The 16782-nt window shown below is 36.2% G+C and overlaps 1 protein-coding gene across 1 annotated transcript in view; it reads right to left on the bottom strand.

The window, feature by feature from the left end:
• Positions 1 to 16782, bottom strand: part of LOC144251247 (broad substrate specificity ATP-binding cassette transporter ABCG2-like) — a 75898-nt gene that overhangs the window by 39539 nt on the left and 19577 nt on the right. Inside the window, exon 9 of the mRNA XM_077794272.1 lies at positions 6730 to 6839. Within this exon, the coding sequence (XP_077650398.1) occupies positions 6730 to 6839 (110 nt within the window). The remainder of the gene's footprint in view (positions 1 to 6729; positions 6840 to 16782) is intronic.

The following is a 16782-nucleotide window of genomic DNA, read 5'->3' as shown; positions in this document are numbered from 1 at the left end:
CACCTAGATCAAACCAAGGAGAGGAGGCCCAGTATATAAAACCTGTCCTCCTGGAAGTATTTATGGTTGGTAATTCAAAATAGAAATTTTTCATATTACTAAGAACTCCCAAAAGGGATTTAGGATATCAGCATTCTCTTTTCTCTCATTATTTTTGTATCAATTTCAAATGATTAAGTAAAATATTAAAAATATAATACAAGGACTTCTAAGTTTATTAAAACTTGTATTTCTGTTTTAAGGACATGATGTAAAAATGAGATTTCTTTCTCAAATTGCTGAAATATGTGTATTCACTAAAAAACATAAACACAGATAGGGAGAATTGCAAGTCAGTCACACACAACACTATGTGAGCAGAGGGAAACACTAGATCCAGATCCTAATGTTACTCCCTTTATGCTACTGCTGCCTGTTAGCTCCTACTGTGATCCATGGTCTGGGCTAACAGCACAGAATCCATACATCAAGACTATAAGCTTTGCTAAACTATTAAAGCAGCCTGTTTAAAATTCAAATGTACTGAAAAGTGAAAACTGAAAATCACTCAAAAACTCAAACATTAATCTTTCAAAAGGCCCCAATGAACATTTCTCCACATTGAAAACAATTTGATTATAGCAGAATATAAGTACAAGATACTCACATGCATCAGTGCATAATGACTCACTTTATGAGTGAGAAAATGTAGGCTTAGAAAGGTTTGTTGTCCCTAAAAAGACTTGTACCACCTCTAACACCATAGGACCCCCTATACCTCATCTCAGTGATAAGGAAACCCCTGATAACGTTGTATACAACTTACATTACATAGTTGGAACATGTAAGGCCAGGTGTTGTACTGAGTGCTGAACAGAAGTATTGTCCCAAAAATTCATTATGCAGCAAAGCCTATGTGAAACAAAGAGTAAGGCAAGGTGGTTTTAAATTTCAAAAAATTTCCAAAGAATTATCACAGTTAAGTCCTCAAGTTTAATCCTTTTTTAAAAATTTTTTAAGAGAGAGAGAGAATTTTTTAATATTTATTTTTTAGTTTTCGGCAAACACAATATCTTTGTTTGTATGTGGTGCTGAGGATCGAACCCGGGCCGCACGCATGCCAGGCGAGCACGCTACCTCTTGAGCCACATCCCCAGCCCAAGTTTAATCCTTAATGGTATTTTCAAAGGCATACCAAGTTGCATATTCATAGTGTACCACAGCAAAGTCACTAAAGTTATTGCCCCTGGAAATCAAGAGGCCTAAGTTTGGGATATTGCTTCCAATTGGCCAAGAAGGGAGACCTCTTGCTGGAATCCCATAGCCATTTCCTTCTTCTTTCCTTAATTGTATAACCCTATAAACTTTATAACCAAAATGATACAGTATTGCTCAACGAATAATACTGATTTATGGTAATGATGATTTCTTGTTTTCATCAAAATCACTTATAGGAATTAGAATCTGGTTATACTGTATTAAGAAACAGCATTCTTTGGAGTTGATTCCTTTGCTAGAGCTATAGGGCTAAGAGTATTATTTAGCCTCTGCTTCTATTATAATTTTCCTTTAATCATAAACTAAATATCCCAGTCTCCTATCCCTTTATTTATTTCCTCATTGAACTGAAACATAATGTTTTCATCAATCTTTCTGCTTTACTATGAGATTTATTCTCCCCACCCTTCTCTGCCCTCAAACCACAGAGTGACTAAAGAAAACCAGAAATGAGTCCCTGACATTGTGTTTAAAAAAGGCTATTAGGAAATCCTCATCCATTGCTCCTGAAAGGAAATTATGGATGGAAGGTATTCATAGGTCATGGCAGGGGAAACAGATGGGTAGATTTTATTTGCATTGTTCCCACCTTGGGGACCCACTCACAATGACAGTCAAGGACACCTTACCGTTAGGCCATAATAAGGAATGCTGAAGTAATGAATCCATGAGAGCTGAGGAGTCATGTTTTCAAAATATAACGACAGACCCAAAAAAATCTACAAAAATAAAAATCATGGGTTAGAACTGGTCCAGGAATTTCATGAGAAATTCTAGAGAAGATAGGTTCCAAGAACCCTACAACCTTCTAAATATTTCCTCTAGGAACAACTCTTGAAATACTTTGCACTTGCCCTAAACATTAGTCTTCCTTTGCATGTGTAAATTTCTGCATGGCTAAGGCTGCTTATGGTTTTAAGTTAAGGAAAATAGAGTATAATCTATATTATATATTCTACTTACTTGGAAGATCCTTAATTGTCAATACTCTGTCAAGAACATTCTCTGTACACCTACATAATGGAAGATTAAGAAGTACACTTGTCTCTTGGTGTTCAAGGGAGACTGGTGCCAGGACCCACACAGAGAAACCAAAATCTGCAGATGTTCAAATCCCTTTATTTCAAAATAGTATCATATTTTTAAAATATGGAACCCAAAGTAAATCCTTTTTGCTTTATGAACATATTTTATATTTTAAATCATCTCCATGATTCTTATAATACCAAATACCATATAAATGCTACATATGTAGCTTATACCATATGCATGTAACCATGTATATGTTATAGTTTAGGGAATAATGATCAAAAGCTATTATTCATATTCAGTAGAGACATAATTCTTGTTTTGTATGTTTTTCATCTGTGGTTGGTTGAATCTTCCAATGCAGAACTCACAGACACAATGAGCTGACTCCTGACCTATTCTTATTATACCATTACCATGTTCCCACCCCCCCGCCCTGGCCAATAATTCCAAAAAACTAGGAATAGATAGAGGGACATTCCTGAGTATTACGCATTCCTCTCTACTTCCAAACAGCAACAAGACTTGTTGTTTACAAGAGTTTGTATTTTGTATCCATGATGTTAAGAATTTGGGTTTCAGAATGCAGGCTTCAGGTTTCTCAAAGCCTAGAACTGATAAATGGCCTAAGGTGGTATAGTAGACGAAAATGTGGTAAATCCCCCCGTTTAAAGCTATGAGTAAGCGGTATTGCAATGCTGACTCAGGAAGAAATGCTGGAGATGAATGAGAGGCAGCTAAGAGACCCACACAACACATGACCCAACTGACGCAAGGGAGGTTAGAATATGCACAGCAATGACAGAGCTGCGTTGTGCCTGCATATGCCACCCTTGACCTTTCTCTGGGTGAAAAGCAATTTTTGCATTTTTAAATTTCTACATAGAAACCTTTAAATAACAATCATATATCAAATAAATCAAACAAACATCTTTATTTATTGAAGGACATTTTCTTTATAGCAGATGAAATATAAATATCACTTTCTCAATGGTATACATTGGTAGATTTGAAATTCAGAAAGCGAAGAACTAAACTTTGGCAAGAGTATGTGCAAGCTAAGCCTGAATGATTATGTCAAACCCTGACATTATGGATAACTATACGGATAACCACACTAATAAAAAATGTGTTTAAAGTATATGTGCTACATATGTGTCACTGAAAGATATCTCTTCCTATTGTAGGCTGAACGTGTTTGTTTAGCTGATGTTGTAAGGGGGGAAACTGAGGTAATAGGTTCTGTTTATCTATTGATTCATTTATGTGAGTACAAATTTTAGGAGCATGAAAGATTAAGACTTAATAACCATGATTTTGAAAAGAAGAAACAGAAATACATGGTTATAAGAGATTTTCAGGAAACCAAACAAGAGCTACTACTATGGACTTTATACTTTTCCAGTAATTTTAAAACATTATCAAAATGCAAGAGGTAAATATCCAAGCTAGATCCCTGTTACACTTCTCATGAAACCTTCACATTGGAGAGTAATGAATCCAACACCAAACCACCTTGCTGGTAAAACAGCTGGCAGTTCTCTAACACCAGCATGAAAGGCAGGCAGAGAGCCTGGTGACTTTTGTGAGGGAATCAGCCAATTATTCTGGTTTTGGAAGTTCCAATTTATCAAGGGCTTCATAATATGTCAGAAAGAAATCTCTTTTTAAAATTACATTAGTGAGGACATGGTGCTTAAGTAACTACATTATAAACTAACAAAAAAAAATGGACATTATTTCAGTCTGTGACCTCCTAAAAGCCTCAAAATCACAAACACAGAATACTGCAGCTGGCTTATGTGACAAGAAGGTACAAGCATAAGCAAGGGGAAAAATTGTGTCCCAGAGAAGAACAGTACACACTCACCATCATAAATATAAAATAGATGTCTGCAATACGTGTTGCTATAGTTGTGTCACTATTACCTGCACCTATGGCCAGTGCCAAGGAAATGGATGAAAAAGCCACCATCATGAGGGTAAAGGACATGATGAAGAAAGCCTCCACCGCTGGTTTTAGTCCTTAAAAAGAAAGGAAGGGATCAGTTCTGTGTAACTCATGGTATATTGGGGGCTATTTTTTTGTGCCAATAGCACTACAGTATTCTGAGAAATGAAGAAGAGAACACAAATCTCATCCACTATACAACTATCTGGGTCACAAATTTCATTGTGTCCCTTCAGTTACCGAGGGGAGGTGTCTCCATAAGCTAAGGCCCTTAGAATAATTGCCACATGGTTCTGTGATTGAAAATGGGGCTGTGAAGTTTCTTAAGCGAATTTATAATTAACATGACTAATGATCTGTGTGATATGGTCTGAAGATTTCAAACAGTTACAAGAACACTGATCAGGAGTCTATTGTTCTAGATTCCATACCTAATCTTATGACATACTTCTTATTAGTAAAATAAGAAATTTAAGCTCTATTACTGGTTCTCCTTTAGTGTGTTGTCAAAGAAAGTATATTCTGGTGTGTGTATATGTATGTGTGAATGTGTGTATTTGTGTGTGTGTGTACGAAACAGTGAAACACATAGAAATGAGAATTCAATGAAGCCAGAGCATAATGCACAAATTATTCTGTCTACTTCAACAAATGAGTACTTTTATTACATCAATAAATCCCAAATCACCATCTTAGAGAAGGGGACAGGGGGAGAATATATATGTACACTCTTTTTTATCTCTCTCTACATATCTCTGCAGATATTAGAGATATTATCTGCTTATGTATATTTTATTTCTATATAGAGATACATAAGTAGGATATAGAGAAAAATATAGATAGGCATTAAATATCCCAGCTCCTATAGCGCAGTCTTAAATAGTTCTACAAATGCTTTCCGTGTTTGAGTATGACACATGGCATCCCTCAGAAAAATATAATTTTGAAAATACATTTTAACATTTACTTGGGCAAAGTCTATTTTAGAGAATATACAATAGATACATGATTCCTCCCTTATAGCTTGTAAAATAATTTTTGGAATCAAAAACATGTTTGCAAACTTAATTAATTAATTAATTTTAATTTAATTAATTTTAATTAATTAAGAACTTAATTAAGAACTTAATTTTTTTTTACATATCCAACTAAAGACACATCCTATTTGTCTTGTTACTTACTTACCTATCATGAGGTAAAGTATACAAGTAAATATAAAACTTGGCAAGAACCTCCTGGATAGTAAATCAAATAATATATTTCCAAAGAAATAAGATGACACCTTGTAGTATCCACTGATGTGCTCGTGTCTGCAGAACAAAAACACACACCACACATCCCAATTAGTCCGAGAAGACACAGCCCTGATGAGATGCTGCTGTGCAGACTCCTGCTGCCACCAGGTCTAACTCTACAGCTGCCCATAGGCTCCAGGATGACCCTCTACACCCTTCTCCACCTCAGGTGCAGCTTCCCTGGAGCATCACCCCATGAGACTCTTGCTGTGACCCTCTCTTGGTGCCGCCCCCTCTGGCCCCACCTTACCTCCCCAGGGTCACACAATCTGTGTCCCCTCACTCTCCTCAGAGACTCTACTTCTCCTCTGAGGTTGCCTCAGCCTGAATAGCAGCACTTTAGGGGACAATCTCAGGGGTAACTGTTGTTTTTCCTTTTCCCCATTTCTGAGTGGGAAGATGCTGACATTGTTATTTTCCAAGGCCTCCAAGCAGCTTGATATCACTAAATTTGTTTACTTCTACTCTCATGTTAAAAAAAGAAAAAATACTTCTTCTTTCAGTGATCATGCCTCCAACTGCACCACTGTCAGCAATCAAATCCCTTCTTCCTGGCACCTTTCTCCCCAAATTCCAAACTCTTTCACCACAATCTTCACTCCTTCCCTCTCTGGTGATTCCAGTCATGGGAATGTAGGCATGGACAAATCTCCTCCATCTTTGAAAAATACAGGGGTAGAACCACCCCTCTCTTTCCTTTAAGGCTGCCCTCTGTCTCTCTCCAGTCTATGATTCACTCAGGGCTGTTCTTGGCACATACTTTGTCAATTTCATAGCCTGTTTCCAAATTGCTGCTTAAGCCACCAATTAATCTCTACCAAATCTCTTGAAAATTTCTTTGAGAGAGTCATTGTGGCCTATTATTTTCTAAAAACAAAAGATATTTCTCAGCCCCTTTATTCCTCTCCACAGAATTGGTATTTGCTGTCATACCCTCCATAAAATTTCACTTTTCTTTGTAACAGGCCCTATACACTCTTGATTTTTCCACCCCATCAAGATTTTGCTTTTTCTCAATTAATACTGGTAATCTTTATATATACTTCAAAAGCTTGTGTTGTACATGATAAAGATATGCAATTTAAAAGGAAAATAATACAAAGAAAAAGAAAAGAAAAATACCAGTGATCTCAAGAATCACATTTCAGTTCCAATTCTGGGTTTGAACATTTTCCCCCAGCCAGCAATCCCCCTTACCAGAACAGAGACCAACTCACAGAAAGAGCTGATTCTGGTTCACAAAGAATTCCATCACTGACACGCTGCTGAGACACTGGTAGACCATCAGGAAGAAGAGCACCCCTGCTCTGCCAGGACAGAATGGGAACAAAAGCAACTCAGTCAACTCAGTGCTCTTAGGTTGGTTTCTTCCCACAGAACTCCTCCCAGAAATAATGTGACATCAAATACAATTAAAAACAAAAATAGCTCTTTAGGTTTCAATGGATAGGAAAGTGTGACCTGCCTCTAGTTGCTCCCCCAACTCTGTGTCTCAGTGGTGCCTCTGTGACTCCCCACTATGACACGTATTAAAATACCAGTTTTAGGTTGCGGTGCATGGACTTGTGCTCCCTAAAATTCATATGCTGAAGAGATAGTCCCCAATGTGTCAGTCCTGGGAGGCAGGTCCTTAGGGAAGTAATAAGGCTTAGATTAGGTCGTGAGATTGGAGCCCCCATCATGGGATTAGTGAATTGGTGGAGAGGAAGAAACATCAGGTGCTCTCTGCCATGAGAGGAAGTGAAGGCCCCATTTAAGATCCAGGGAGGGACCCTCACAGGAACCTGATCTACTGAAAGAGAACTCTGGTCCCAGACTTCCAGACTCCAGTATTGAAAGAAAATAAATTTCTGTTGTTTAAGCCACCAAGTACATGGTATTTTCCTATGACAGCCTGAACTAACATAAAATACCCTCTCATCTTCAAATTCACTCACAAAAATGCTGAATATCATTCCTAACATATGAAAAGAGAAACATTAACCTAAGTAAGCCTAAATAAAGCTCCCAAAGGTTAAAATATTTGATTATCCAGTTTTTTTAAAAGTTTGTTCTAATTAGTTATACATGACAGTAGAATGTATTTCAACACATCATACATAAATGGAGAATAACTTCTCCTTCCTCTGATTGTATAGGATGTATAATCAGATGTATAATCAGATGTGTAATCATATATGCACATAAGGCAATATTGTCCAGTTCATTTTACTATCCTTCCTATCCCCATACCTTCTCCCCTCTCTTTATTTCACTCTGCCTAATCCAAAGCACTTCTATTTTTCCCTAGCCACTCCACCCCTTATTGTGAATTAGCATCCATAAATCAGAGAAAACGTTTGATCTTTGGTTTTCTGAGACTGGCTTATTTCACTTAGTATAATATTCTCCAGCTCCATCCATTTACTGGCAAATCCCATCATTTCATTCTTCTTTAAGGCTGAGTTATTGCCGCAGTCTGGCTGCAGCAAACTAACGGGGCAGGGGGTGACAAGCAATTTGTGAAGGCTGATACAGCAGGAGTGGGAGCCGTTTATTGTAGGACAGTAGGGATATATATATATATATATATATATATATATATATATAACTAATTACACACAGCTTATCTTAACATAAACTAGATACAGCAGTCAACCAATAATGAATCCTCATCATAATGATTACACACAGCTTAACTTAATTGACATAATCTAGACACAGCAGTCAGTCATTAAGGAATCTCTATCATCTTAATGGCTAGCTGGCATTACTTCACAAACCACTCCCTCTGGCAAAATGCCAGGTGCCATTTTGACTTGTTTATGGACCCTAACAAGTAATATTCTATTATGTATATATGCCACATTTTATTTACCCTGTCATTTGTTAAAGGGCATCTCGGTTGGTTCCATAGTTTGGCTACTGTGAATTGAATTGTTATAAATAATTGACTCAAAAAACTGCTGAGTATTTTTGTGATGTGGCTGCATTACTGTAATATTCTTATTTTTAAGTGCTTTGGGTATGAACTGACGAGTGGGATAGCTGCATCAAATGGTGGTTCTATTCCAAGTATTCCGAGGAATGTCCTTACTACTTTCCATAATGGTTGCAAGAATTTGCAGTCCTACCAGTAATGTAGGAGGGTACCTTTCCCCACATCCTCTCCAACATATATTATTGCTTGTATTCTTGATAACTGCCATTCTGACTGGAGTGAGATGAAATGTCAGAGTAGTTTTGATTTTCATTTCTTTAATTGCTAGAGATGTTGAACATTTTTTCATATATTTGTTGATAAATTGTATTTCTTCTGTGAAGTTTCTGTTCAGTTCCTTAGTCCATTTATTGACTAGGTTGTTTTTTTTTTTTTTGGTGTAGAGTTTTTTGAGTTCTTTATATATCCTAGAGGTTAGTGCTCTATCTGAGGTTAATGTGGTAAAGATTATCTCCCATTCTGTAGGCTCTGTCTTCACATTATTACTTTTTTCCTTGCTGAGAAGAAACTTTTTAGGTTGAATCCATCCCATTTATTGTTCTTTGATTTTACTTCTTGCATATTAAGAGTCTTGTTAAGGAAGTCAGGTCCTAAGCCAACATGGAAAGACTTGGGCCACTTTTTGTTCTATTTGGTGCAGAGTCTCTGTTCTAACGTCTAAGTCTTTGATTTACTTTGAGTTGAGTTTTGTGCCAGCTTGGTTTTAAAGGGAAGTAATAAGAAATTAAGGCATGTGGAAGGAAATTAGATGTTGATAAAACCTGCACTTGGCTCCTTACTACAGTCGCCCAGGCCAGGACCATCAGTAGCCTTGACAGCTATCCTTGATATGGAACAGCCACTATCCTACAAGATTTCCAAAGTGATTAAAACAGAAATAAATCTGATACTTTTTGTAATAAAAAAGTAATTTTATCACATGTATGTAGACTATTAATGCTTATTTCTTGGTAAAATAATTGAGATTTAGAATGAAAAGTACTCAATTAATTTATACTTCAACAGAAATAAGTATCTCATGAATTCATGCCAACATCCCTGAAATAGGGAGCAGCTTCCCTTCCTAACCAAACAACTGAAATAACAGGGAAAACCAGAGACAAAGATGATGTGCATCATTTAAATTATAAAAAAAGAACACTTTCATAAATGTAAAGTCAAATGAATAATCTCAACTAATTTAAAGAAAAAAAGAGAGTCCGTAGATTGTTTTTCACACCTAAAGACTGAAGAACTAAGAGTTCAGGCTGTTTATAATTTAAAAGTTCACACAGTAATTAAATTGAATGGAAAATAGGCTGGTCCAAGGGGCAACAAGTTGTTTAACTTTTGGATTTGAAATAATGTAACAACATGTTGAATGGCAGTTTTAGAAATATGGGACAGAGCAGAAATCCAATTCAATTTATTGTCGCACATTTAATAATACAGTAATATTCATGATTCTGGGAAAGGACAGTAAAATTCCTTCTAATATGTAAGGTGATTTATTTGACACTAAACAAGTATAATTATTAAAGAATTTAATACATCCAGTTTTTTCAATGTGGTAACCCATGTGCTGTATCTACTTATAGATCTGATTTATCTTTTCTTCATAAATGGACAAATTATATTCATATGTGCTAGGTTCAAAGTGATGCTATGTTTCAAAAACAAAATGTTAAAGAATAATAAAATGAAAATAATTATAGTGATACCTACTGCTTCAAATGTTCATAATTTTTATGGTGAAAACATTTATGCTCAGCAAGTGTGAATTGTACAGTATTATTTGCTGGATTCACCACCAAGTATAGTGTATCCCTCAGAAAAAGTAAAACCTATCCTTCCTGCCTTAGGAGATTTCATCTTGACCTTCATCACCTCATTTCCCTATATGTTAGCCTCTACTCTCTGTTTTTATGACTCCAGTAGTTTCAGAATTTACACATAAATGAGAACATGTGCCTTTTACCTTTCTCTGTCTGGATTATTTTACTTAGCATAGTGTTCTCTAATTCCATCCATGTTGTTAAAAATGGCAAAATTTCTTTTCCTGAGGCTGAACAGCATTCCCTCGTGCACATGGTTTTTTTTTTTTTTTAATCCATTCATGGGCTGATGGACACTTCGATTGATTCCTGAACTGACTATTGTGCACAGTGTTGCCCTGAATGTGGGAGTGCAGATCCCTCTTCAACAAACTGACTTCAAATATTTTGTGTAAACACCCTAAAGTGGGATTACTGGATTCGAATATTTTTCTAAATACATGTCTTTTCCTAATTTGTTCAGCTCTCACTACAACACCATAAAACTATTCAAATAAGCTCATTCTCCACACAGGATTCTAACCCAGTTCCTCAGTTACAGAGGTTAGATAGAGTGCAAAGACAGTGATTGGTCCCAAAGAAGAGCTAAATTGTTGGCTTCTCCAGCAATGTCAAATGATGAGGCCCTGAATATTCACCTCTGAAGAAAGCTCTGACAACCTGGTGCTAGAGACAAAACTGAGAATGTTTTCCTTTTCCTAAGCAGAAGAATCAATCACTGATTGTGGGAGGCCATCCCTGAGCTATTTGCATAGCCTCTATTTGGCCTTGAAGCCAAGGAGATTTTAGCCTGGCCTTATAAGTCATTTTGTGGCTTATGCAAAGCAAAAGCCAGTGATCTAAGTCTTCCGCTGGGCTATAGAGGCTGCTGTATAGTTGAGTATTACCTATTGGGCCTGGACAATCCATCTCCTACCTTATTGGGCAAAAGAACATTCCTTGGATATCCTTTGAAGCCCCCTTTTGTATAAATAAAGAAACTGCAGGCTTGTTCACTCTCTTTCCAGTCTGGAAGCTTGAACCTTAAGGTCAAACAGCTGTCCTCCCCAGCTTTCTGGATACTACCTTCTTTTTTGTATAATTTTTTTGCTGGATTCTTAGCTTCATGTTGCAGCCAGCCCATTTAAACCCAGTTTATCTTGTCTGTGTGGAACTTGTTTTAGAACTTATCACATCAAGATAGATGTGATAAGCCACCTACACAGGCCACTTTACAATGCCCAAACTTACAAAAAGGTGGTAGCAAATCTAAGTCAAAAATATAAATTAAGATAAGGTTAGTGTTTCATTTCTCAAGAATCCTTCTGCTAAAGTTTCTCTTTATTACTCTGGATTTTTCTACTAAAAACTTTAATGGCTAGCATTTCACTTCTTTATTGCAATTGATGACAGATTTTCAATATTTCTAAATGCTTCCTGGCATGACTTTGAGAGCCTGTGAGTATACTGAACTTGGTTAAGAAATGACATCTTCCCAGGACATAAACCTAGCAGAGCTGTAAAAAAAAAAAAAAATCTAAACGTTTCTGTCCTTAGAAGATAAAAAAGTGACGATGATGAGAACCATGCAGACTCTGATGTTCAGAATCTGGGTTCAGACTATGATGCAGCTGTTTAAAATGACATCCTGGAATGATAGTTTTTAGGACACATTATGACTGAAACTAGAAAGAATCATAACACTGATAAAGAGCTATCCACGTGAGAGGCAGGAACAACTCAATCCCATCATGTGTCCTATACTCCCAAGTCATGCAAATCAAAAGCATCAATAAAATTGGCTTACAATCCTCCAAAGAAAACAGATCAACTGGACTATATCAAAATTAAAATCATCTGTGCATAAAAGGTACTATCAACAGAGAGAAAAGAAACCCATGGAATGGAATAAAATAGGTGTAAATCATGTATCCGAAAAGAGATGAAAAACCCATACATTAATACAACAGTTACTAATAGGGCATTATGTAAAAATGTGGATGTGTAACCGATGTGATTCTGCAATCTGCATTTGGGGTAAAAATTGGGAGTTCATAACCCACTCCAATCTAATGTATGAAATATGATATGTCAAGAGCTTTGTAATGTTGTGAAAAACCAATAAAAATTAAAAAAAATTAAAAAAATAAGGATAAAGATTCCATGTAACATAAAAAAAAAGATCCCCAGCTTAGCAACAACAACAATAAAACACACCAAAATCAAATAATCCTATTTTAAAATTGACAAAGGACTTAAAACACATATCTCCAAAGATCTAGTGATCTCTGTTATATCAGAAAACACAAAATAAACAGTTTTGGTAAGAATGTAGGAAATTAAAACACTGTGTGCTGCTGGTAAGAATGTAAAATGAGGTAGAAGAGAGGATGGTAGTGGTTTTAAAAAGTGACAGAATTTACAAATGAAACAGAAATTCTACTTCTGGGTCTCTGTCCCAAAGCCCTGTTAGAAACAAGATTCAAACAGGTATGTGTACCCCCATAGCAGCATCACACAAATAACCAATATGTATAAGCAACCCAGATTTTCAGCAATGGAGGAGTGGATAAATAAAATGCCGTATACACATATGATAGAATATTCCTTAACCTTAAAAATGAAAAGAAATTAGAATACCTGTTGTAATTTAGAAGAAACTTGAGGACATTATGCTAAGGAAACTAAAGCAGTCATGAAAAGATGAATACTGTAAGACTTCACATTCATGAGGTTCCTAGAATGGCCAAATTCAGAGACAGAAAGTTAAAGATGGTTGCAGAGGTGGCAGAGGTGGATGAGGGTAGTTACTATTAGGTGGGTTGAAGATTCCCCCTGGGAAGATGAAAAAATGCTCTAGAGTTGGATGGTGGTGACAGTTGACAATGTGCATGTATCTGATGCCCCCGAACTGTGCACTTAAAAATGGTTAAGTTGTGTAGGAGATGTGTGTAACTTACCACCACATATATATGTGTGAAACCACAAAGTAATTCCTCCATTGATTTACAATACACTAACACATGCTGCCCCATAGTAAAATAGAAACACCCTGCATTGTCATTAATTCAAACACTTATATGATGTCCCTGAGCTTGAACCAAGAGACAGAATTTTCTCAAAAGCAAGATCCAAATTTACTTACCTAATTTGGATTTCAGTACAGTGATCCCTCAGCAAAAGAAAAGTGACACCTACGACGAGTCCCAGAATCAATGTGCCAATTAACTTTTCAAAAAGAAAAATGAAAAGAAAAAGAAAAGAGTTGTAAAATTTTGTTATAAAATATAGGACTACCCAGTCAAATTTCTCCACTAAAATGCACATCTTAAATGACTTGGCCGGAGTCCCACTGCTTTAAAAATCAAATTGAAAATGTAAGGATTCTGTTGTTTGGACACTTGATAGGACAAGAGAGTTGAGGACTAGACAAGCTAAGTTTCCTCCAGGCACAGTGCACAGCAGAGCAATGCAGGCATGGGGAAGTCATTTCAGAAACAAAATCAGAGTTTTGACTAGAACTGAGCTCTCAACTGTCATGCCAGTGAAATCGCAGCTTTGTGCTTCAAGAGGTTCAAGTGAAAACAAGTGGCTTTACTCTAATCATTAGAAATACCTGAAATTTCAGGGTTGGAGATACTGCTCACCAGTAGAATGCTGTTGTAGCATGTGCCACACCTAGGGTTTGATCTTCATTACATCAAAATTAACAGATAAACAAAACTTAATCACACACACACACACACACAAACACACACACACACCACACACACACACACACACACACAAATTCTAACAATGGAATTTTGAATGCTAAGGACATGCTCGTATCCAACCTGTGGGATATCCCCACCTGTACTGGAAAATACATTGTCATTGATACTAAAGCACTCAGCCAGCTGAGCACGCTCAAAGGTTCCATTACCATCTCCTCTGACATTGCTTGTCTTTCAACCCAGGCCAATGCCTACACTTTACTTGACACACCTGAGCCTCCAATTCTTTGCCATTCTTGCCCATCTTTAACTACACACTGTATGTGAAGGCCCCCAGATAGAATGGACCAATATCACACTTGCTTGTAGAATAAAAAGTGGCTTAAGAAAGTTTTAATTTGCAAAAGGTGAAGGGTTACACTGTAATATAGTCTATTAGGAGAATTCTTCTTAAAATTCTTCTTAGGTTGAATATAATAATTGAGAAAATTGTAATATAAAGAAAAAACTCTTACCACATTTATTGGAAACTTCAAAGTTAAAAAAAAAACACCTCAAATTTACCACAATATCATGCCATGAACTAACTTGTAAAGCACACTTATGGCAAAAAGTCAAACAAAAATGCAAAATCAGAATCATGATCTATAAAGACTAGTTTGTAAAGACCAGATTCTGGAAACAGTATTATTTAAATGTGTCACCTATGAGATGTCCTTAAAATCCCTTTGCTAATAAGAGAAATTGAGGGAGGAAAACATTGTCCTGCCATATTTCAATACCCTCAGAATATGCTCTACTTCATTTCAACAGATCAGACTTTCAAAATAAATGCAGATGGTTCTATTGACATGTAGTATGCACATGTATATAAAAGTCTATGCTTTTTCACAGTATAACTTTAAAGATATTCAAACTTCAAAACAGATGTTCTGCATTCTTTGTTTCTTTTGCATCCAAACTTGGCATCTTATACTAAGACTGAATATTATCTTAGGATGTTTCCTATTTTCAGCCAATTTCCAAACATCCTGAGAAAATAATAAATCCATAATCATGCCATGAAGGTTCATGTGTGTTATTCCTTCTTGTACAAAGAAAAAGAAAGCCACGGAGCCAACTGGACATTTCACAAGAGCAAATGACATTATCTATGAGCTTTATGCATCTGTCCTCTGGTTTCTGTTCAAAACAGATAAAATAAGAAATTCTCCAACCATTTAATCGTGCTTTTGTTCAGATGTATTTAAACAACATTTCTCAAGGTGTGTTCTATGGATTGTTTGCAGCTTTCACAAAGGAAGAAGAAGAAGAAGGAGGAGGAAGAGGAGGAGAGGAAGGGAGGAGAAGAGGGAGGGGAAGAGGAAAAGAGGAAGAAGACGATGCATAGTTAACTCTTTAATTGTTTAATATGCAAATAGAAACAATGACACTCTGAGTGATTAATGACAATATTGTTCAAATTGATTTGATCAGAAAACATAGCACATTAAATGAACACTAAACTTTCTTTTTAAAAGAATCCAATCATTGTAGATCTTTCCAATATGTTTTCTGGTGAGATAAGAAAGTCTGAATCTTGTCAATAAATGACTAGTCCAAAACAAAGGACAGTAGTAAGGCAATAAATACAGGATTATCAGCAGGAAGACGTAATACATTTTAGCAACTCCATTTTCAAAAACTTAGAGAAATAATCATAATACAAGAATAAGAACCCTTTGTCAAGAGTCAGTAAATTATAGCCCATAGAACAAATAGCCCTAGCCTGTGAACTAAAAATGTTTTTTCCAATAATTGGGAGGAAAATCTCAAGAATAATATTTCTGTCAATATGAAATATCTATGAAATTAATAATTCAGTGTCTATTAATTAAGTTTTATTTAAACACTGTCATGTTCATTATTGAATAAATATTAGCTGTGGCTAGATTTATACTGAAGTGGCAAGGTTGAGTATTTGAGGAAAATGCTATATGTGGCCCTCAAAGTGCAAAATATTTACCTTCTGGGTCTTTACCAGAAAGCATTTGCTTGCTCCTCAGCTAATATGCCAACATTTACAAACCTGGACAAGGGTTGTCCTGCTAAACGCAGAGAATTACAGGGTTCTACTTTTATTTTAGAGATTGCTTATTCTTTGAATATTGCTGGGATTCCTTTTGTGGAACTGAGTTCACTGATGAGGCAAGTAGGCTGAACATGCAACCTGGAGGCTCTTGGCCTAGTGTCTGCACCTTAAGGAAGCCTAGACCCCAAACATGCACAATCCTGGTGTATTACAAGTAGCCATGTTTTAATAATGCCTGCCCATAACTACATTTTGTGTCTTTGACATTGCATACCAGTAGTAGAGGCAAGAAAGAAAAACCTAATGCATAAATCTAAAGAATCAACTCATTACAAACATCATGTCACTGTTGAACAATGGGCAATTAGATTCATGGATCTAACTCACCTGATAATTTTTCAAATGACATTAGATCTACTATTAAAGAATAATATGTTACTTTTGATAAGAAACCAAAGTGCCTGTTTTCTGAGAGAAATGCCAAAGCACAGGATCAAAAATGTTTGCAGCATGGACAATATGACTGGAAAGGGGATGCTGGCTCTCAGGCACACTTGGAAAGCAACAGTACTTAAATATGAAAAGTGTGGTGCTCATGCTGAGAAGTCAGTTATTTAGAGCCAACAACATGACACATCTAAATACTCCACAGAAACTCAATGATTGATAATAAAAATAATAATCCCCAAA

The sequence above is a fragment of the Urocitellus parryii genome (assembly GCF_045843805.1).
Source record: "Urocitellus parryii isolate mUroPar1 chromosome 10 unlocalized genomic scaffold, mUroPar1.hap1 SUPER_10_unloc_3, whole genome shotgun sequence".
Classification (NCBI taxonomy): domain Eukaryota; kingdom Metazoa; phylum Chordata; class Mammalia; order Rodentia; family Sciuridae; genus Urocitellus; species Urocitellus parryii.
Note: the sequence above shows the minus strand (reverse complement) of the source record. Positions and strands in the feature narration are given on the sequence as shown.